At 36.1% G+C, this 24,388-nt stretch overlaps 1 protein-coding gene across 1 annotated transcript in view; it reads right to left on the bottom strand.

Moving 5' to 3' along the window:
- The window catches only part of SCEL (sciellin), a 76,640-nt gene that overhangs the window by 12,926 nt on the left and 39,326 nt on the right, over nucleotides 1-24,388 (bottom strand). The window contains exons 6-12 of the mRNA XM_054058547.1: nucleotides 22,237-22,305; nucleotides 20,296-20,361; nucleotides 19,040-19,105; nucleotides 17,916-17,948; nucleotides 16,537-16,608; nucleotides 2,570-2,629; nucleotides 743-799 (exon numbers count right to left, since the gene is read on the bottom strand). Coding sequence (XP_053914522.1) covers nucleotides 743-799; nucleotides 2,570-2,629; nucleotides 16,537-16,608; nucleotides 17,916-17,948; nucleotides 19,040-19,105; nucleotides 20,296-20,361; nucleotides 22,237-22,305 — 423 coding nt within the window. The remainder of the gene's footprint in view (nucleotides 1-742; nucleotides 800-2,569; nucleotides 2,630-16,536; nucleotides 16,609-17,915; nucleotides 17,949-19,039; nucleotides 19,106-20,295; nucleotides 20,362-22,236; nucleotides 22,306-24,388) is intronic.

Raw genomic sequence — 24,388 nt, 5'->3', positions numbered from 1 at the left:
TTAACTTGATAACATAATTGCATTCAGTACAGGCACCAACATCATGATCTATGGGAACGGCTGCCAAGCTGTGTTACTTGCTCTGTCTTTCTATCCAGCTCATATTCCTATGACAACTGCTGTTATCTAGGGTTGTACACAATCTCTAGGACCATGTAATCACACTTATACTAGAAACTTGTTAATCACTGGCTATGGAAAAGCTGATTTCATATAATAAATTTCATATATTAATGTATGTCATCTATATAATATATTAATATAATTTTACATTAATATGGAGTATCAAATGGTCTGTAATCGATAATAATGATGTTATCCATTGAAGAACTGTTTAAGATTAGGAAAAAAAGATCACTCTGGTTCTCACCTGAAAATGAAAAATTATACTGGGAAAAAAAGAGGATTTTAATAATTTATTTATGATACTCCTCTTTTGTGTTTAAAGGACAATTTTTAGTTTGATGGAGCATTTCACATTAATGTGAAGAATTTTTATGCTCATGAACTGACTGTTTGTGGTTTCCATAAGGTAAAGTCAAGTACTACCTGTGTTTCTTCCTCACTGAATTATTTATTTTTACTAGCCTGTAATTAATGTGGAATTTTAAGAAGTTAAAATTCTATAGTTTAAATAAAAATATTAGTTTTGAGTCCTACTGAACAGAACCTATTAATACCAATATCCAACCAACCACAAACAGTTTATAAGAATATAAGGGAAAGATTATGACAGCCTTGCCTCTTATTCTTCTGATCGGCAGTGCTCATTTCAGTAAAATCCTCAACGTCTTTTCCTCTGAAACAATAAACAAATACAACTGTTAAAATATAGCTAATATAGCCCATCTGGGAAGATGCAAATTGCAAAAAGAAAGAAATATATTTATCCACACATTTAAAAGGAAAAAATATTTGTTAGTTAAGTTTATATTCAAATCTCGCAAACACTTGTGTTATTGAGCATAATAGGAAAATAGGTTTACAATTTTTACTAGCAAGGTGCTACCAATTTACTAGCAATTGTACTTCTTTACAATTAAATGAAAAGTATTATCTACTATAGCCAAGAAAATAAAAAGCCTTTGTTTAATCATACCAAAGCCATATTTTAAGATTGTTTTTTGCTTGTGAAGATAGTGAAGGAGAAACATGAACTTTCAAAGAACTTAGTACTAATTTACAGGCTCCAAGCAGCTTGCTGCTTGTTCACATCATTTAAAATAAATAATAAATAAAAAAATAATAAATAATAAATAATAAATAACATAATATATTATAATATATAATATAATATAATATAATATAATATAATATAATATAATATAATATAATATATAATAAATAAATAAAAATTGGTTTTAGTTAAACTAAGAAACTTCTACTTCTTAAGAGGACAATTAAAATATGTCTAAATGTCCACATACTTTTGCTTCTGGACTGACAAGAAATTGCCTTCATTTGTCATCATAGTTTATAATTAAAGCGTTGATTCTCTCTGTGCTTATGCTGAAAATGTAAGCATCCAAAAATTCCCAAGGTTTACATACAAGGAAACTTTTTGGAAAATTCATAAATACAGTTAAACTAGACACTAGCTTTTTCCCTGGATTTTTAAAAATTATTTTTGAAAGGTTCAATGAATTAGAGAATGGAGCAACCTATGAAAGCACTCTAACTAATGTTAAAAACACTAATTCTCTCCAGGTAGAGGTGGGGAGCAAAAGGCTAAGTTAGGTCTGAGAAACTGATAACTTGGTCACTTCAATCTATAATAGGCTTATTAATCTTAAAACTTTTGATGCCTCCTAAAATTCAGTATTGCCTCAAAGTCTTTGACTTTCCTAATACGTTTGCTATGAATTAAAATTTGCAATCATATCCAACTTATAGGTTAGTGCTATGTGTACGTGTGTATATATATACACACAGATGTATGTATGTATATATATGAGACTGTCTACTTCAAAACAGATGCTGGCAACATTAACGTGATGCTACTGTTTAGGATATCATCTTTGAAGTTATCTGTAGAATTTTGGTGTAAGGTGTGCTAAATATGACATTGCTCTTACTACCAGAATACCCTGGCAGTTCTTCCCTTTCCAAATGCTGAAGGGCTGCTTACCACAAGAAATTGGCCTGAAACACACTGAACTGATGTGCTGTTCAAAGATGTAAGTTCAAGCTGTTCTTTATGGATCACTGCCCTTGCTGACCGAAATGCTTTGTTACATCCTTTTGGGGCAACATTTCTTATCCATGAGCTCTACAGTATTTTGTTTAATACCCCTTCTCTAACTATGTTGAAATATTTCTCTAATAGTTTTGTTGAAGAAGCATATGATGGATGTATGGAAGCTTGCCATTGATATTACTTGTTCAGCCAACAGTGCAGATGTCAGTTAATTAATCTAGTTTTTTATACTCACCATTCTGTATAAGGAATGCTAATTATTCATCTATGAACAACTGAGAGATTTGCAACATTACCTTTCCTGACATTCTCATGGTTACAAACTACTCATTGCCTTAGAAAAGCAGGGCCTGAGAAGCTTTAAAGACTTACTCCTTGTCGCTTATGAAAGAACTTGGATTCACTTTGGTGTTGTTATCGAGGTCTTGGTTCCTTTAAAAACAGAACAAACAACAGATCAAATCACAACTAGTATAGCCAGCTGTCAATTAGCCAAATTAAATACTCACTTCAAAAGAGATTATTATCAATACATTTTTTATGAAAGACAAAATTAAACTTATGAAAATGTTAAAGCATAAAACATTTTACTAATTCAAAGATATTCATAGACACAGCCACATGTCCCTCACACTTTTCCTAGAATAACGAGGCCAAATTATGTTTTGGAAACAGCAAGTTATATCTAATACTTGTGTCAAAAATTATAATTCCCTTATGAATATGTATGGTGGATAAGGAGTGCCTGACCTCTAACATGCTGTGATATAGCAAGAACCAATGATATAATAATCGACCAAATATTATTATATGCATAAACAATTTCTTGCCTAAAATGTTATTATGGACTAAGTCTTTCTGGCTAAACCAGTAAAAAAAGTCAATTGGTCTATTTGGTGGGCTGTCTGGACCAGCTCCTTCCCAATTAAACCCTCCCTCATAACAAGAAATTTAACGTTTAAACCAAGAAACGCTGAGGACGGGTTGCATCCACTAATTCTTTACTTTCCATAAAAGAGACAGGATGTCATTTGCTATAATTTTCTGATGTAAGGGGAAAAAAAGTCTTCCGTGAATTAGATTTTTTGGGTAATTCATTTTCCTTTTTTCAGTACAATAACATTAAACATATATATTAATGTAACAAATATTACTCTAGAAATAAAAATCAATTTCTTTTATAGCCTGAATGGAACATTTAGTAGTATCAAGACAAAACATGAGGTGTTGCTTTGACTTTATTTCCCTTCAAAGGATTGCACTGGTGTCAGCACTTCTATAAAACACTTCATTTCCATGAAAATGCATTTTCCAGCAGCAAACTCCTCTACTGAAAAACTTTCAGCAACTTTACCTAAAAAAGTTATAATCTAATAACCTTAACTCATTATAAAAATTTAAAAAATTGACTCCTAAAAAGAAAGCAACGGGGAAAAAATTTATCCCCCATGATGGTATGACAGTGGGACCTGTTCTGTAACCTGATAGTTCCATATATCTCATTACTGATGTTTCATTATGAACAGTTCTGTCATGAAGCAACACCTCAATGAAAGGTAAAGATAGCCTTTACAGATTTCTTCTTGATTATGTTTGTCAGCTTTGGGGCTCCCTTTGTTGTGATTGTCAAGATCTCCCTTAGTTTAGGAATTAGACAAATTCAGTTCCATGCAAGCAAAGTCGTTAAGTACTGGCATGCTGCTATAAAGTCTCTCTGAAGCCTTCTGTTCTCTAGGCTGACCAAACCCACTCTCTCAAGCGTGTCCTCATAGAAGAGTTGCTCCAGTGCTCTGATCATCTTCGTGGCCCTTCTCTGGACTCGCTCTAACAGATCCATGTCCTAAAACACACACTATTACTATTTTTGTTCCCTGCATCCTTAATTCCCTTATTTATTTGAAGTATTCTAAACATGCATCTTGGGTATTCTATAAAGCCTACTGAAGCTCTGCAACTGCATCTACCTCAGTTACAATCTTTAGGTGCTATGCAACCCTCACATATGTGTATCTGCTTCTGTGTTGCATATTCATCCAAAACACAGAAAGCAGACTTGGGTCTCCTGTTCATTCTGGCTGCAGACATGAGATTATATCCAGTTTACTCAGCAGGGTTATCAGTAACCTTTCTGCTTACTTCTGCTGACTTTCGGAAAGTGGAGCAGCAGAAAGGCTGTGACAGTAGCTGAGCTGTGCCCTGCGGGCCAGTGTATTCCTATACGTTTCCATATAAGCATTTGGAAAACAAAGCTCCAGTATGCTTTTTATAAGACTTAGCTCCATAAAACAGATATGTTTGAAATTCTTATTCATAACATAGACAGAAAATATTATATTCACTGTGTTACAGTTTTCAATTTCCTATTTTTTTTAATAATTCCCAGGGTTACTTTTTTCAGAATCAGATAAATTAGTTAAAGACATCTTCCCATAAAAATAACCAGGTGGGAGCAGATAAAATATGTTCCCACCACAAGGCCCAAATATTACAATTTGCAAGGCCCAAATGCTACACAAATGAAATAATAATACTACATAAATTGATTGTAGAATACAGAAAATTTCTTTCAACTTATATACTCGTTCTTGTTGTAGGAACATTTTTCTGTCAGCAGGGAAGGAACTCCCTCAAGATCAGCAGGAAAGATTCTGGCATTAAACTACATTTTTTTTAAGCTTTCACATGTATTTTAACATTCTTCCCAGGTAACTTCAGATTCATTTTACATTAAATTTCTCCATCCACTTTGCATAGATTTTTCGAACAGAAAAAGAAGAGTTATCGAAAATAGTTCAAACTTGAGCAACTGCCTTGTTGGAAACAATGGGAAATAAAAGAAAAAAGAATAGATTTATGAACTTCCAATAACTTAAGCATCATTCCTTCAGAAATGTGTTTACTGGCCCATATTAATCCTGGTGCAATTCAAGGGACAGATGAGTTAGTTCCCTTCCGTAGACTTTAAATCATCATGACTTTGCAGCCAACAGCATTTTTTCACTTCCTCATACATTATTTCTACTGCTTTGAGTATCACAGTGCACTGACTGGCTCACAAGGAAGATTCTACTTGATGTCCAAAGGGATAGTAACAAAAGTAATGAAGGTCTAGGCAACTAGCAGTCTGATTTACAGAACCCCAACATTGAAGAGTCCTAATAAGCGAAATTGTTGTGGCTGCACATTATGGCACAAAAATACATAGACTGGCCTGTTCAGCTGTATTTTATGCTTCCCATGGAACAAAACTTCTGTAAAACTTAACCCTTAAAAGGCATTAATGTATTGCACCGGTAAAGCTTCTCAAACCTCCACCCTCATGAAACATCTGCCTGACATGACTGCAGCAAATAATCAGGGCTGACGTCTTGCAGGCTCTTTGCCTTGAGGTGGCTGGTAGGGCAAAGGAGGGGTCGTAGGATATGCAACTTCAAGCTGGTGATTCAAGCTTAGTTCAGGTTAGTAGAAGTGAAAGTTTGAGCGCTGTTATTTATAAAAGGATAAAATGTAAAGTTGGGCAAGCTGCAGGACATAGTGAATAAGTCAGAATTTATCTGATTAGGTTCGGGACATACTTTTGTTGATATTTTAATCTCTCATTGTTAGCAAAGCTACATTTGCTTTAGCGATAGCAGACAGTGAACACCATGCTGCTAAAACCACATAACCTAGTCTCACATTAAAAATTAGAGTGGATGCGCAATACAGAGCCTAAACAGAATTCCAGTTTAGGTTTCATGTGAAAGTTGTTAGCATGCTAAATATTAGCAATACAATTTATACCTTTTCTAACACTTCTAAAAGAGTTGTCAAGTATTAAAACAGGGAAGAGACTAGCCTATATATTCATACACTAAAGAAGCTCCTTGAATATCAGAATATCACATGCAGTGAAAGGCTAATGCGGAGAAGTCTTTCCAGTTGCAAATGTCATTTGAAAAGATAAAATATTTCAGTGTCCGAGGCTGCTGAATTGAATTCATACTTCTTACATTTTTCAGCAATTTTTAAGTATAGATGATAATGGAAAACAGCAGCATAAAACTTCTACACAAAGCAGTTTAGACAAACTTGGGGAAATATCTTTCAAATGTTGTCGGTGGCTTGTAATGGATGCTGACATTTTTCATAGGTCATTCCAACAGATGCCACCTCCAAGCATAGTATTTTCAGAGACAGCCATTGCATCACTATGAATATTATGCCTAGGGTGAGTATTTTTCAGAACGGATGAGAATGAGGTAGGTCAGACAGCCTGCCAGTAGGAGGATATATAGTTTGCTTATAAATCCAAGAAGATATTTTAATACTGCTTCACATGACCGGAATTTTTTAGGAACTCGGGATAACAAATATGTATTTTTTTATGCTGTATAAAAATACTTAGAGCAGCAGCACAGACTATTTTGTACCACATTTTGTACCTCATTTTGTACAAAAGGATCAAGTATTGACAAAATTAATGAATTTATTATGAAATAGAATCATTAAGACTTAAGATCTAGGGGTGCTTTTTGTTATCATTGAAGCATAGGAGACAATTTGATTGATTCATTTATTTTCCCTTTGTAAGTGACTACCTCTAGAAAAAAAATAAAATTATTCTGCCTTTAACATCCCCTTGCAGAAAAATGCTGAAAATAGCACTACGAATCTACAAGAAATCCCCACTCTGAAGGGCAGAAATACCTAAGTGCAAGTGGGCCACAGAGGGCCTCATGCTATAATGTTAACCATGAATTTTGCTGCTGCTGCCTGGTATTTTGCCTCTAGCTGCTCGTGTAAAATAGGATTAGGAATTTGACAACTAATGAAGAGAGTCCAGAGGAATAAAAGGCTAGTGAAGAAGATAAGTGGGTTTAGAAAAGCTGTCAAGTCAGGCTACACGCAAAATTTATAGCTTAGTTTAAACAGACATTCCTATTCCACAGTATCTTGGACATCTATACCTCTCAGATACAAACAAAAAGGGAAATTATTTAGAGCGTATGTGGCAAGCTGTACAGAAATTAGCTAAATTTCAGAATCTTAGTATCTCTGACCCTGAATCAATATCAACAAGAAAGGTTATCTCATTTTATTGATGTTAGGTATCTAATGTCTTCCTTGATTTAATGCATAAAAGACCTATAGGTATGTGCAATAATTAATCTCCAAAGGTATAAAAATATCTAATGTAATCACAAAGTACATTTTTTTTCCTCTTGTGCTCTGTATTAATATCTTAGAGAAATTGAGTTCCCTATATTTTGCTTTGATTTTTGGTCTGCATTTTATTTCTAACTCAGTTCACTTGAGATAAAGCTCTAATATTTTTCAGTCCTTCTGCTCTGTCAGATATGTTTGTGAATATCAGTTATTTCCGTGGATAGTAGTTCTGTAATTCTGGTTTAACTAGTGACAAGTCAGATCACCATCAAAAAAGAAAACACGAATTAATCCAATCCAGACATTCAAGCACAGCTAATAGTGGGGGTATTTTTGTCTTGAAAACGCTCAGATAAAGTTTTGAATGGCATAGAAACAGGAAACACATGAACCATGCCTACAAGAAGAGCTGTAGTGATGTCATTAGTTGTTTGATGAAAGCAATGATCACATTTCTGATGTTTGTATTTGCAGTTCTGGAGGCAATAAAGGAAATAGTCATGAAAAAATAGATTTTAAAAAGTTTGATCACATTATTCTGATTGTTCTTATTCTAAGGACAAATTGAAGTTGATCCTGAGCATGTGTGGGAAAGAGAGTAAGAAAAAAAATTTCAACAGGCCCCAGCTATAGTCTTGAACCTTAAGTACCTGGCAGGAGAGTATGTGACCCCAATTCCCTAGTCATTCAGTAAAAGCTTATTTAACCTGTAAAAGGTTTTCTGAGCCCACTTCTAGTTCCAGATGTCCCTGATTCCTGAAGGCATTCTTGCCTTGTTACCTAGAATTTCATCATCTCTCTTCGCTGTTATACAAACAGATAGTGTAATACCCGAGCACCAATGTTTTATGTGGTGTTTATAGACCAGAAAACTGAAGGACCACACAAATTTCAGAAGACTTGCTTTAATGTCCTTAATCAATGGGACATTTCATGTCAAATCCCAGGATGTTCAGCCAGTTTTCACATCTACTCATTCTGTCAGCATCAGCATAAGAAATACAGAAGGAGATCTATTAAGGGAGTCATACAGAGTATTTTTATAGCTCTCCATCTGTCTTCTGCTTAAAAGCCTTGAACAGGATTATAAAAACTACTGAGATAACCCCCTCGTTTTAATAGATTATATTATTAGATGCATATAATATTTCTAAATGTTATACCAAACAAGTTGCATCTGTTGTCATCTCTTAAGTGATCTCTCTGAAATGACCTCCTATAAAGCATTGTAATCAGCAGTTTCTTCTGCCATGATTGGATATGCAAAACCAACACTAACCATGTTTGGCTAAAACCTTAAGGGCATTTCTGACCTAGTCATTTCAGCACAGAAAAAGACAAAACCAACCAAGTGCCCACTTCCAAATCTGAACTAAAAGAGTTGATCCAGAATAGTGGCTCGTGATCAGCAGCTCAAAGGAAGTGGTCAATGGCTCAATGTCTAGATGGAGACTGGTGACAAATGGTACCCTCAGGGGTCTGTAGTGGGAGCAGTATTATTTCATATTCTCATCGACAACATAAAAGTGGGATCAAGTGCACCCTTAGTGAGTTTGTAGGCAACACCAAGCTGAGTGTTTGCTCAACAGACCTGAAGGACAGGATGCCATCCAGAGAGACCTGCAAAAGCTTGAAAAGTGGGCCCATGTGAATTCCATGAGTTTCAACAAGGCCAAGTGCGAAGTCCTGCACCTGGGTTGGGGCAATCCGCATTACCAATGTAGGCTGAGGGACGAAGGTATTGAGAGCAGCCCTGCCAAGAAGGACTTCAGGTTACTAGTAGATGAAAAGCTGGATATGATTCAGTAATGTGTGTCCACAGCCTAGAAGGCCAACTGTATCCTGGACTGCATAAAAAAAAATGTGGCGGGCAGGTCAAGGGAGGTGATTCTGCCCCTCTACTCCACTCTTGTGAGACCCCACCTGGACTTCTGTGTCCAGCTCTGGAGTCCACAGCACAATAGATACATGGATTTGTTGGAGTGTGTCCAGAGGAGGGGCACAAAAATCATCAGAGGGCTTGAACACCTCTCCAGTGAAGAAAGGCTGAGAGAGTTGGAGCCTGGAGAAGAGAAGTCTTTAGGGAGACCTTATAGCAGCCTTCCCCTATTTAAAAGAGGTCTACAAGAAAGATGGGGACAAACTTTTTAGCAGGGCCTGTTGTGGTAGAACAGAATGAATGGTTTTAAACTAGAAGAGAGTAGATTTATATTGTCTATAAGGAAGAATTTTTTTTCCAACGAGAGTGGTTAAACATTGGAACCGGTTGTGCAGAGAGACTATAGATTGCCCATCCCTGGAAACATTCAAGGTCAGGTTAGATGGGGCTCTGGACAATCTGATCTAGTGGAAGATGTGCCTGCCCATTGCAGAGGAGTTGGAACTGGATGGTCTTTAAGGTCCCTTCTCACCTGAGCCATTCTATGATTCTAATGTATTATGTCAGGCATTTCAGTGGGTAAAGCTTAGCACATGGGCCTATCTGAATTTTGATCTGCCATCCATGGCTGCTTTATGGTCCATGTATCAGACTTCATCATGAATAAATGAGAATGACTAAAGAAGTTCTTTGAAAAAAGAATGGTATTTATTCTGAAGCAGCGTGCATTTCCTTCCACGCTGCTATGCTCACTAATCGGTGCCAGGAGTTCTCATTCAGACTTTTCATCAATAATAGCCAAGAACGAGGGAACAGAAGAGCTTTGCAGTCAACTGTGAAAGCCAATTTATACTGTGCCAAAACTAGTGGCCCAGAGGATTTTGGAGTTAAATACAGAGGAAGAATCAGAATATTTTATGGGAGGTGGACTGCGAAAGATCACTACAAAAAGGACAACAACTTATTCATTTTTTGCTTGGAGGGTATGTATGAACCTGTATAAACTTTTCAGTTAAGAATAATGGGCTTGGAGCTCTTCACGTAGGCTCTGCAGCAGCAAATCATTTACATCAACGTGCAGAAGAACTGTAAGCCAGCATTCCTCTGAATGACGAATCTATCAGAATTATGAGGCAGAAGGTCCCTATCACCAGGAAGTAAATTAATATTTTTGCTTGCTGCTGAAATGTAAACATGTATCATCAAAAATGACTGCATTAATTTGTACTATCAGAAAATTTAAAGCCACTTATCTTTACCACAAGGAAAAAAATTGTCATTGTAGACAAAGCAAGATCTGGCTGTAGTTATGACTACTGAATTATGGGTATGCCTACATGAGTTTTGTTTTAGTTCCCTTGCTTCCAACAGTTTTTGAGTGACACAAATGTCGTCCAGAATATTTTAGAGGTCTGCTGAAGCATTATATAGTCTATAAAAACTGGAATCGAATAAAAAACACATCACAATCAAAAAATCACACTAGTATGGGATTCATGCTTTCTAATTTTGGTCATATAAACCTTAGACCAACCTAAGATAATTCTCTGGGATGTTTCTAGTGGCTGTTTGGAAATGCCTGTCTCTCTCCATAAACCAGATTTCTCCTTTTCATGTAACAGGAACACGTAATTGGCCAATGCCTCTACGTGCTCTCTTTGTTTTATGCTCTATACAGCTATATAACAATACAAGTTTTAGCAGTAGATATTAATTTAGGAGACCTGTCATGATGGTCTTAATTCTCTTGGTTGGGAAAATTCCAAATTGATACCAATTTGCTCATATTTTTAAAGCAATTTGAAAAAAGATCTGTATCTTATTTATTCCACTCTTCACAGTTGCCACATGTTGATAGGCATAGAAAAATATGTCCTTGATAGAAGAGGTAGCTTAAGCACAGGTAATTAATGTGTTGTTTTTCAAGATGTTTTAAAATAATAGTTGGCAACACATCTTGGTTAAATTAGGAATAGCTTTAAGAAGGACCACAATAAAAATAGATTTACAGTATCAGCTCTACATTTGCTACTATTTCAACAGCTTGAAAGCATGTGGGTAAAAACTAAAGATGGAAGAACCAATGGGAACCTTGTTGTTGGTGTATACTACAGGCCACCCGATCAAGGAGAGACAACTGATGAAGCCTTCTTCCTCCAGCTACAGGAGGCTTCACGCTCGCAAGTTCTCATCCTACTCAGGGACTTCAACCACCCATACATATGCTGGAGAAGTAGCACGGCAAGCTGTAGGCAATCCAGGAGACTCCTGGAGCGCATTGAGGATAATTTCTTACTCCAACTGATAGAGACCTCCAACCAAGGAGATGCAATACTGGACCTTATGGTCATCAATACAAGAAAACTCATCAGTGACTTTAGGATTGGAGGCAGCCTAGGCTGCAGTGATCATGCACTGGTGGAGTTCAACGTCCAGAAGGATATGGGACAGGTGAGGACTATAGTCAGGACACTAAATTTCAGGAAATCAGACTTCCAGCTCTTCAAGGTATTATTTGGTAGGACCCTCTGGGACATGGTCCTCCAAGACAAGGGAGTGGAACAGAGCTGGAAAATATTTAAGGAAGCTTTCCACAAGGTGCAAGAGCACTCAGTCTCCGTATCTAGAAAATCAGGCAGGAAAGGGAAGAGACCAGCATGACTGAGTTGAGACCTGCTGGTTAAACTGGAAAAGAAGAAGGAACTGCACAGGCAGTGCAAGCAGGGACAGGGAACCTGGGACGTGTACAAAGACGCTGCCCGGTTTTGTAGGGATGAAGTCAAGAAGGCCAAGGTGCAGCTGGAGCTGAAGTTGGCAAGGGAAGTGAAGACCAACAAGAAGGGCTTTTACAGGTACATCAATCAAAAGAGGAAGATCAAAGAGAACATCCCCCCACTGATGGTTGGAAATGGGGATCATGTATCAACAGATGAGAAGGCCTCAATCTTCACCGATAACTGCTCTCCTCACCTCTCCTGGGTCATGGGACAGCAAGATGGTGACCAGGGGGGTAGACTCCCTCCCACAGTAGAGGAGGATCAGGTTTGTGAACACCTGAGAAACCTGAACATATGTAAGTCCGTGGAACCTGATGAGATGCTTCCCAGACTCCTGAGGGGATTGGCAGATGTGGTTGCCGAGCCACTCTCCGTGATATTTGAAAAGTCATGGCAGTCAGGAGAAGTCCCTGGTGACTGGAAGAAGGGTAATGTTGTGCCCATTTTTAAAAGGGTAGAAAAGACGACCCTGAGAACTACCGACTTCAGCCACACCTCTGTGCCTGGGAAGATCATGGAACAGATCCTCCTAGAAGCTATGCTAAAGCACATGGAGGACAGGGAGGTGATTAATGGCAGCCAGCATGGCTTCACCAGGGGCAAATCCTGTATAACCAACTTAGTGGCTTTCTATGATGGGGTAACTGCAGCGGTCGACACGGGTAAACCGACAGATGTGATCTATCTACACTTCTGTAAAGCCTTTGACATGTCCCCCACAACATCCTTCTCTCTAAATTGGAGAAATATGGATTTGATGGGTGGATGGTAAGGTGGATAAGAAATTGGTTGGATGGTCGTATTCAGAAAGTAGTGGTCAATGGCTCAGTGTCCAGATGGAGATCCATGACAAGTGGTGTCCCTCAGGGGTCCATAGTGGGACTAGTGGGGTGGAACTAGATGATCTTTAAGGTCCCTTCCAACCCAAACTATTCTGTGATTCCATTTGTCAGGAGTAATTACAGTGTATTACCCATTACAGCATAGGAAAACTATCAACAGAACTAATATTCAGGGTACTGTACTTTACAGAAAATTTAATGATAAAGACCCAAGAATGTAATATCTGTCTAATAATGTCAAAGAAATGTTCCTGCTTTCTGTTACCTCTCTCATCCACATACAGACAAATACACAGCTGAAATATTTTCTTCAATCTAACTCTGTTCTTGATGTCATACTAAAAAGACAAGCTTATGTAAAAGTTTCTCCAACATGCCCTGTGCCCCTACAGACTCATAGTGGTTCACTGATAGCAGACAATCTCACTATGGATCCTTTAAGAGCTGAGTGAGATCTCTCTCTAAGTTCTTATATAGCTCGAGTTACTATCACCTCAGAAGCTTCTCCTGAGATATGTCCAAAGGAAATTCTAATATATCTATGCAAAATAAAAGATAAATTAATTACTTTTATAATTTGTGAACTCTCAGACGTAGAGCTTCCTGATTGTTCTGCATCATTTGCTGGTAATATCTTTATTACTGCACTGGTAAATGTGGCCCACTGTGCCAAATACCATAACTTTATGTATGTGCAAGGAAGGAGCATTGTTGAACCCAAGTGAACTCCATATATAAGCAGATTATGGAAATATACGTTTTCACTTTCTAACCGTAGTCATTAATGAAAGGTTGACTGAAGCTGTGTTAAACACCGTCAGGACATTTGAAGTGGTTTAACATGATTGCCTACAGAACATAATTCTATAAAAAATGCAGGTTTTTAAACACCTGCATTTAAGGTTGCTAAAATTCTGTAATGGAAAAACACAGAGTAAATTCATGTATCTCCTCTTAAATGGAAATAAAAGACAAAAATAACTCAATAAGCAAAGAATAAAAGACAAACAATAAATGTTTCTGTGTGTCTCCAGCGCAATGCTCATAAGCTGCTGCGTTTGTAACACAGAGATGTTATTTGAGCATGACTTATTATGCTCTGAAAAATAAATTATTGGACAGTGGTTATCTTCACTTTTTCTGGATCTTAGCCTGCCTGTGTTGTCTAGGGTACCTGCAGATGCCCTAACTAATCATGAGATGCCTATCCCATTCTGTTAATCATCTCCAAAAGGAGATCTTATGTCCATGCCTACAAATATGCTATATATATTATTGCATACTCTGTGTTTTAAGATGGATTCCATGCCTAACTGTTGTGCTTGAAAACTATTGCTCTTTACTTTAATAGAATTAGTGTTAGGCCTTGCATGGAACAGTGCACAGAGAAGCTTACAGTTTTATCCAAAAGACATTGTATCTGACATTTCGGGTAGAATCATAGAATCATAGAACATCCTGAGTTGGAAGGGCCCCACATAGACCATCAGGTCTAACTTGTGCCTCTGCATAGGACAACTCCAAAATTCCCATCATGTGTGTGAGGACGTTCTCCAAATGCTTCCTGAATATTGTCAGGCTTGGCTCCTTGACTACTTCTCTGGGGAGACTGTTCCAGTGCTCCACCACCCTCGGGTTGAAGAACTCTTTCCTAATATCCAACCTAAGCTTCCCCTGGCACTTCTTCCTGCCATTCCCTTTGGTCCTATCATTGGCAGCCAGAAAGAAGAGATCAGCACCTACTCCTCCTCTTGTGAGAAAGCTGCAGATCATGATGAAGTGTCCCCTCAGTCTCCTCTTCTCCTACCTGAATAAACCAAGGGTAAATCCCTTCCAAAAGATTTCGCTTGTATCATTGACCAATTTGAGAAAACAAATTTCCATTTTGCACTCATTTTAAACTGAAATTAATTCATTATTCCTTTAACATCCATATCAGAACCCCCAGTGAAAGACAAATAATCAATTAACTATGACTTAAAAAGCATGACCTGAAAATCTTTCCATTCTAAGCAAAATTACGGGAAATTAAAGGATGTAAGATAAAATATTATTCTAACAAATGTTGTTGAACATAAATTATATATATATAAATTCTAATATTCTAATGAAAGTTGGTGAAACAAAATATTTTTCATGTAACTGTTTACTTCCCTTGTGCGACACAATAATTTTTGCACTTAATAAGTGTAGCATTTATCCGACATCTTTAATAGAAAAAGGCACTTCTGCTGGCAGCTGCTTAATGCATTTTTGGTTAGCATATATTTCACAGAAATCTGTGGTTTTGTGAAGCTAACACATCAGCAGCAGATGGATGACATCTGAAGGACCAGCTGAATGAAAAGTAATTAGAGCAGGAGTAGAGAGGGCTGAATTTTGCCCACTAAGATTACAGGCTACTCGTAGTTTATATACTATCACAAATAGCTGTAGCAGCATGATGTTACCATAGAAACTTGTAGATCAGTAAAATATTCCTCCAGCTCTCCACCAATGGAGGGATGGAAAAACAAAGCTTGAGATTGTAATGAGCTACTGGGGGATGATGAATGGGAACTGATGGAGGGTAAGGATTAAGAAAGGCCTTAACAAGCCTTTACAGTGAAGAATGGCCATGACTCCCCTGGTTAACACAGTGGCATATTTAATTCTCTGACAACTTTCACATTTGTTGACACCGAAACACCGGTTTCCTCCTAAAGATTACAGTCAGACATCTTTTGGATGGTTTTCTTAATTGTTTTACGTACTGGAGGCTCTGGGGAAGGGGAGCACAATTCAAAATAATATAGACTGTGGCTTCAGACCTTGGAAAACTGTACTTTATGAATAAAATTAAATAAAATCAGCTATTTTAAACTAATGGTAGTGTCTGCATCATTGAATATTCCCAGGTGAAAATGCAAAATGAGCTACCGTAATTCTCAGTGCATATCTAGAAATCTGTTTCTGCTTCACTCACTTTTTAATTGCATATTCAGGCATTTTATTCTGGTCAAAGTCACAGAGTCTAATTCTTTGCATGGTTATTGCTGATGATTTTGAAAACTGTAACATCTCCCACAGTAGAGAACCTTATAATTTGATGGAATTGCAGTAAAAAAAATAATTAAAAAATATGTCTTCTCCGTCAATAGTTTTCATAGTATTCTGTACATTTTCCAAAATATGTTAGTACATACGCCTTCTAACTCATATCACAAGAATAAGTCCATCTGTTTAAATGTACTAATTTCATAATACTAAATGGTATATGTTGAGATTTTATTATTTAAAATGTTAACACTACAGTGCACAAGATTGGGGGTTTTTTATGCACATAGTAGTGTGTAGATATTACCTCTCCCACGATTTGTTAAAGATAGAAGAAAATATACTATATAATCCATACTACTGCAATTTATCTATTTCATAAACATCTATATGCTGCTGTTTAAGATGCAGGCTAGACAAATTGAAAGAATAAAAAATGAAACGTCTGAGACAGATAACTTAGAAAGTGAAGGAGATGGAACCACAGGTTTGCACATCTAGGCCCATTGTTAGTAGCAGATAAATACTGCATTTATCACACAGCCTATCCAAATGAACTGTCAAAATATGGAAATCAAACAAATTGAGAACTTAATATCAAATTTATCAGATTTATCAATGTTTATACATTGTTTTGATTATGTCTGATTATGTTACCTTGCTTTAGCTTGATCATCCCCATCAGTCTTTGGTTTCTGAGGGGTCACCTGTTCTGAGGAAGAGGTAGTCCTGCAATAGGAATGGTGAAAATAGACTTAAGGCACAAGAAGATACTTGGAAACACATTATATCATCAAAGTGGATTAGCATTATAGATGTTATATTTCTTACAAGCGTTACCACAGAGAGTTTGGATTTCCTTAGAGAAACTTTTTTTCAGGGTTTATTTTTCCTTTATATATATATAAAATGTGTAAATATATATATCGTATAAAGAATTATATATATAAATATATATATATATATATGCAAAGAATACACATATAAAGAGCTATGTAATGCTTTAATTCACTAGATTACTGCAGTCACTGAGCCTTTTGAAAATCAGTATTCCGGGACTAGTTGTTTTGCTAGCATGGATGCAGTATAATAATCATGTGCAGTTTCTTTACCGTTTCAAAATCATTTTAGTAATAAAGGAATTTTAAAATACTTTTCTACTACCCACTAAATAAATTTTACTCATTTAGTAAAGACTCACTTTTCACTTATTTAGCAAAGTGTTAATTTTTTAAAAATTAAATAATAATTACACCTTCCTAATTTTGCTTATTTCTGTGAACACTCAGATCAGTCACTACAGGAATATTAAAATTTAAATAAATTATAACAAAGGGAGAAGGTGGCCAAAACGGTTGGAAATGACAGTTGCATGCTCTAGAGAAACTTTCTATTAGGAAACTAAACTATGATAAGTTGTGTAGCTTTCTTAATTATTATCCATAAGATGATGGGTTGGTTAAGTAATCTTTTTCTAGTTTATACCATGTGAAATATTTGTTTATTTAATTAATGAATTAATTTAATAAATTTATTTTCTAAAATTAGAGCAATTTGCAGACAAGAAAGTTTACAGCACTTTATGCCAATTCCTCTTACGTTAACTCCTGCTATTACAAGTCTTTACATGTGCACAGCTTTTTCATTTACTGCTTTTGTTTTCTTCACTTTGCTCACATTCTCTTTTTCACTCTCTCTTTAAAGCATAAATTTAATATAAAAGAGCATTTGTGTTAGCAAGATGCATAACTATGGAACAAACATTGTGAAGCAGTTTTTAATCTTTTATGCAACTACAGACAGTTTTTAAATTTGAATAAATATCCAATGGAATGTTCTAAATTGTGTGAAAATAATTACATTTCTGCAACGAAGCACATCTTCTTCATGCACTTTTGTGACACTGACTATGGAGGAACCCTTCCAGATAAATTATACATGGTTTGTATTACAAACAAATGTAAAATGATAACATTTGTGCATAGGATTATGTTGCATTTCTAGATCTATTAAGAAGCAAAGAACACAAAACATACGTCACTGGATCCTCTGAATTTTCTGAAGCGGTCCTAGAGAAAGAAAAGAGTTAATATTTCAGAAACCAAGTATCTAAGCACTTTGCAAGATTTTAGATCAATTAGTAGCAATTAATTTTACTTTTCCTTCTTTCCATAACGGTATTTTTCTTTGTTTGTTAATGAGGAAGATAATATGTTTAACTCATGTAGCATAATACTAAATTCTAATCATATATATTATATGTTACTAAGACAATCACTCTTCAAACAACATTCTCCAGTCAATCATACTGATCAAAAGTGTTTTGTTTTCACACAATTCACAACAAAAAAACTCAATTACAATGTGCTGCTTATATTCTTAACTTGAATTCCGATTTCTTTTAGAGTGTTCTGTAAAGTGTGCTTTATCGTCTTGGATCTGAAGCAAAGCACTCTACAAAATTTACACATCATGCTTTACTGCAGAAGGCTGGAATCATGTCTCAGGATCAGAAAAGGTAAATAAATAATGAAACTGACCAAAACCCCCCCACAAACCCATGACTGCTGAACTCCCTTCATGAAGGTAGCAGAACAACAAAACGTTGTTATATTTCCTACAGGAAAGCTCTTTATGGGGGCTCTTTGTCAGGGAGAGTAGTTGATAGGATGAGAGGTAATGGGTTTGAGTTGAAAGGGGAGATTTAGAGTAGATATTAAGAAGAATTTTTTTCCTGTGAGAGTGGTGAGCCACTGGCCCAGGTTTCCCAGGGAAGTCATGGGTATCCCATCCCTGGAAGTGTTCAAGGCCAGGTTGGATGGGGCTTTGGGCAGCCTGATCCAGTGGAAGGTGTCCTTGCTCATGGCATGGGAGTTGGAACTGGATGATCTTTAAGGTCGCTTCCAACCCAAACCATTCTGTAATTCTATAAGTCTATGACTGAAGAAAGGACCCAGCTTTTTGCTCCACCCATCTTTAAGACTGAAAGTGATCTTTTTTAGTTGTGGTTATTTGCATCGATGCATAGCAGCATGGCATACTTTCTCTTCTGCCATTTTACTTATCAAACTCAGTCCCTCAAAGAACTGCTTTGTTGGCTTACCCCCAGAATCAGCTCTACCCCAGAATTGGGAAATAACTAGCGATCATCAATACTTACTCTTTAGTTTCCACTCTTTCCGTTGTGGTCTTACTACTCGAAACTGGAGGAGGCATCCAAGATTGCCTGTCAGTGTTAACAAGTAATTTTTTGAGTATTAGTTTAGTGCCGTGGAGCTGAACAGCATACTCTGAATGTTATAATGTCAGAAGTGATGTAGAAATACTGGGAATTTTTCTTAAATTGTTATTTTGAGATACTGCATAGAGATACAGTGTAGACTATTTTTTTTCCCAGACAACAGAATGGAATTGGAAATAATATATTAATTTTAATCATTGTTGTGAGAACTGTATTTGCTGAATGTAGGTGGTCTTTTCTGCAACCTGAATGGATCGCTCATGGGAAGGACAACCAGACAGAATTCACAAAAGAAAAGGTGTCAAGTACAAACTGAAGAAACACATTCAGGCTGGTATTAGAGTTTACATATGCATCACAAACAATTTCAGTTCTCTTTTTTTCCCCTCAAAACTATCAATCCAATAATTTTTCATGAGGAAAAAGCAATCACACCATAAACAGTGCAATTCAGTGATGACCTTTCACATCTTCAAAGAGCCTGGAGAGAACTAGTGGCCTGAAACTGCCACAAACTTCCACTGAGCAAACAGATTTGTTAATATGAAGACAATAACATCTTAATTTCTATTTTCGTAATTTTACTAATCACATTTTTTATGCATTAAATATGAAAGACAAAATCACAAACAAACAGAATTTGGAGGTGGGAAGGATGTATCATCACCAGTAGTACACTTTAAATTAAAAATGTTCTTCTTTATTCTACACCCTGTTTTTATTCTTGCTCAGCTAATACTGTCTAAAATACAAATTTTTAAAGCTGTCCGTATATTATGCAGAAAACTGTGCCATTTGTATATACTGTAACAACACAGGGTCAAGTTTGGCATCATAGATTTCAGCTGGTCACAATTACAGTGAGCTACAATGCTTTCAATTTAGACACCAAAAAGGCATATGCTCGCTGACTTAGGGGCTGCAGCAAAGAGTCAGCATCTGTTGTGCTATGTCTACCAGGCTCACAAAACCGACTCTACTGAGACAGCCTTCCGACACAGTTATACTATGAAAAAAGGCAAAGCATGAGGAAGTTTAATTCTTGAAGCTTACCAAGGAGTTAGGGGTGCTAGAGGAGAAAGTTGATATTTTTTTTATGTAATTGTGATGTATTACTGAGGCTTAATAAAATGCTACATCTCCTCTGGCAAGGAAGCAATGGTGGTAATGAATACCTTTTTTTCTTGATTGGAGAAGTTGTAGCAGTGTTTGTGGGTGCTGCATTAGGAGTCCAAGACAATCTGTTAAAGAAATATACTTAATTCTTTCATCTTCAATAAGTGCATCATTTTAAATCAAAAAAAAAAAAAAGATAAGAAATCATGTCTCAATATGGTAAATGGTATGACTATGTTTATATGCCAGCTGAAATTTTGGAAATACCTCGAAGGGTGAAAGATTTTGGATACCTTAAGGAATTCTGATCCTTAGATAAAAGATATGTTCGATATATAAAGTAATTTCTGACATCTGAAAATCTTGCCTCCTGTACCCACACTTCAGTCTCCAGTCACTACAATATTCATATCCTTATTTTTCATACCTTAATTTTCATGTTTCTTATTCAGTTACGTCAATGCTGCTCTATTTCATGATATGCCCATGAAAGGAGCCAGTATTCCTCATACTCCTAACAACAGAAATTCCAAGCCAGTGATTTTTCTCATGATGTTTATTAAAAAGTTAGCCTCTTGTCCTCTGCAATTCTTAATGTAATGAGAATATCTGAAGAACAGCTTTAAATATAATTTTATTACTCTCTGACAGGAAAAAAATAGACCATTTATGTCTCACTGAAGTCCTGCTTTAGAATTCATGGTAGGTGTACCAAAAGAATCATGTCTGGACAAAATAATGTGAAATCAAATTTATATGATGTTTCATATGTCACCATCACTATGATTTACAACATAATGGTGCAAAAACATGATTGAAAAGAATGACCTCACTTGAACTTTAAACGCCAGAGATACTCATTTGCTCTTCAGAGTAATATCTCAACATTTCGCAAGATGACATTTAATTGCTACGCTCAGTCTTCACGAGCAACTATATTCAGTGTGATTTGGTACTGAGAGAACACCACTGACATTGATGGAAACACAAAGAGGTGTATTTGTTCATTTACACTTAGAAAAGTGATGGCTGAGCTCTCCTGAATTTCTTTTTCTAAATAAAAATTTCAATTAGGCAAGAGAAATAAATTCTTTAGAAAAGAAATATTCATCGTTGTGTAGTTATGTTACATACATAATGTGGCTATCTCTGAATCATAACAACTTTTTTAATAGCATGTAAAAAAATCATGATTTATTTTAAATTAAAAATTCATTTCAAGATGCATTTAAAAAAAATTACCTTCTGAAAAAAGAACAGCTTTCCACTGGAAAAATCAGCATGTCTATCAAAAAGAGTGTTTTTTATAATTCAGTACTCAACTTTTCCATTGGCAACATTCAATGGCATTTTCCACTGAAAACCTTAATCAGATTTTTTTCTTGTACTCTTTCCTCTAAAATACGCTTTATATTTGGTAGAATTCATGCAGAGAAATGTAGAGCTTTAGAACATACCCATGCTGAACTGTATTCAAAACATTCTTATTCTTTCACTTTTTCTGTATTTAAAATATTTTGTTTCTTAAGTAATTGCTATGCTGAGTACATGTGTAATCTGCTTGGAGAAACAGGCATTTTTAAGGAAAATTCCTCTTATTCTAAAGAAAATATCTGAGTGACATCAGATGACTGTGCTCCAAAAGGTGCTTTTGCTCCCCATTGGCTATAAAAATAGCCTATGGTAACCTAGATACAGATGTCTGCATTTGATGTCAGATGGAAAACTGAAGCTACTATTAGGCCATATGCCATACAAAATAATTTCTCTCTATGTTCTTGGTATGTACATGTAATCAAAAGTTATGATAATATAGAATACTTTTATGATAATGCATGATAAATGATGCATGATACATAAAATCATAGAAGTTGGAAAAGATCTCTAAGTTCATGAAATCCAAACATCAGCCCAATGACACCATGCCTACTAAACCATGTCCTGAAGTTGATAAAATATAATACATAATACTTAGATGATGAAGTTTCCAAAACTCATACCTGTTGCCTTGCTTGTTATTCAGAGTTGGGGACTTATTTATTTTATCGTCATTACTTCTGGCTGGAATTCTGTCAAAAACACAGAAGTTATTTATAATGCACACTCTAGATTTTTAAAAAAAGAAAAACAAACAACAAAACACTTTCAATAAAGTTAAAATATGGAGAATCACTTTGCTCTGTGTACAGAATAAAAATTCCCCAGTACCGAAATAGGTGTAGAAGAATAGAATGGAATCAATAGAAGAAAAGCTGAATGAATAGAAATTTAGCACATTAACATCTGAAGAATCTAAGTAGCTTAGTGAAAAAAACTCTTTCAAAAGGTTATATTCACGCACTAATTCATGTACTCTATTGAGCCTCATTGTTGTTAACAATTTATTACAACTCCTCTGAATTAGACCAGAATATTAGAAAGAAAGCAATGTTCAGTCAAGCAATGTACAAACCACTCCCTTTCCCACTCCCTCGCCATCCCTTCAGACATAAACGGTCTCATTTTCTTCATAGCCTTTAGAGATCAATGTGATTTGAAAATACTCTGGTGTAAAATCCCTGATAAAGCACGGTAGTGACCTACAGGAATAAATATTGGTGTTTGAATTGATTGTATTAAGCGATGAAATACATGCTAAGAAACAATCATAATTTTCAACCTCTTTATGGATTCTACAGTTGCTGTCTGAAGCCCTTTGGAATTTTCATGGAAAGCACAATGTAGCTGTCAGAGGTGAAACAACTGAAGTGCTCACTTTATTTCAACATTCTTCCCATAAATGGAATATTGCTTAAAAAGAACAGGGGGCTCAGAAAAGCTCATATATAAAGTGATGTACATTGAAATAGAAAACACATACCACATTGAGAGGGTTATCTTAAATATTTGATTCGAACTGCTGGAACTCGTTCTGAGCTACAACTTCTTTACATATAGAATTACTAAGTTTTACTTATCTATTCCCATCTATAAACTGAAGCTATAGATACAAAATAATTAATGCTAGAACTGCAATGCACGAAACATTTTGTGTCCTGCCTTAAGCCAAGTATCACAGAATACTGGTGTGTGTAATGATGAGCCACTAAGGGAGCTCTTGGTCACAATCTGAACCAGCATGTGCTCTGTGCCTTTATAAAATCTTAGATTTAATTGCTCAAATAACTGTCTCGCACCGCTGGCAGTTTGGGACTGTGACTGGCAGTTACAGTTACTCAAAAGATCACTAGAGGTCTCACTAAACTTGCTAGCATTATTACAGATGCAAACGTGCGTTTCATCTAATTCAGAACTAGCCTATAAACCGTCATTTCTTTCATGTTTTATTTCATATTTTCAAGCTTTCTGCACAATACTTTAAGTAGTTTTGTATTTGCTCATTTTAAAGACTTAACTGGTCCATCTGGAATCCTACTCCATTGCTGCCCAATGTAGCAGAAGCTTTGAAAAACGTGACAGAAGAAAGGTAGGTGTAACGTTAATTTCTCCTTGTACAACTTTTCAGCTTCTGATAAACAGTGATCAAAGAATATCCTCTGTTTGCACCCAGAATACCGTCTCCAGCAAACATCGTTGGATCAATGATCCATCTTCTTACATGTTTTTCTGAATCAATTTACATTTCTGGATTTCTGGCCTCTGCCATACCCTGTAGGTTTGACTCCTACAATTAACATATGTGATAAGGGGAAAAAGTGTGGTCTTCTTTTCTGTTGGTTTTTTTTTCTTATTTTTAAATCATTACCTAAACATTTCATACAGTATCTCATTCTTACAGTGCAACAAACAGAATGTATTCCTTGCTTAGTCATAGAATCATAGAATAGTTTGGGTTGGAAGGGACCTTAAAGATCATCCAATTCCAAGCCCACCTCCCCTGTCATGGGCAGGGACACCTTCCACTCGGTCAGGTTGCTCAGAGCCTCATCTGGCCTGGCCTTGAACACCTCCAGGGATGGAGCAGCCACGGCTTCTCTGGACAACCTGTGTCAGTGCCTCGCCGCCCTCAAAGTCACTTTCCTTATATCATAGTAAAATAATATATATGTTTTCAAAGCTGAGGGAGCTTTGTCTCTTCAGACATTCCATGTATGAGAGCTGATTCATCCCTGTGATCATCCTTTCTCTTAATTTTTTTCTGGTTCTCCTTTA

Source organism: Cuculus canorus, chromosome 1 (assembly GCF_017976375.1).
Source record: "Cuculus canorus isolate bCucCan1 chromosome 1, bCucCan1.pri, whole genome shotgun sequence".
Classification (NCBI taxonomy): Eukaryota; Metazoa; Chordata; class Aves; order Cuculiformes; family Cuculidae; genus Cuculus; species Cuculus canorus.
The sequence above is the reverse complement of the archived record's forward strand: the minus strand, read 5'-3'. Positions and strand labels throughout refer to the sequence as shown.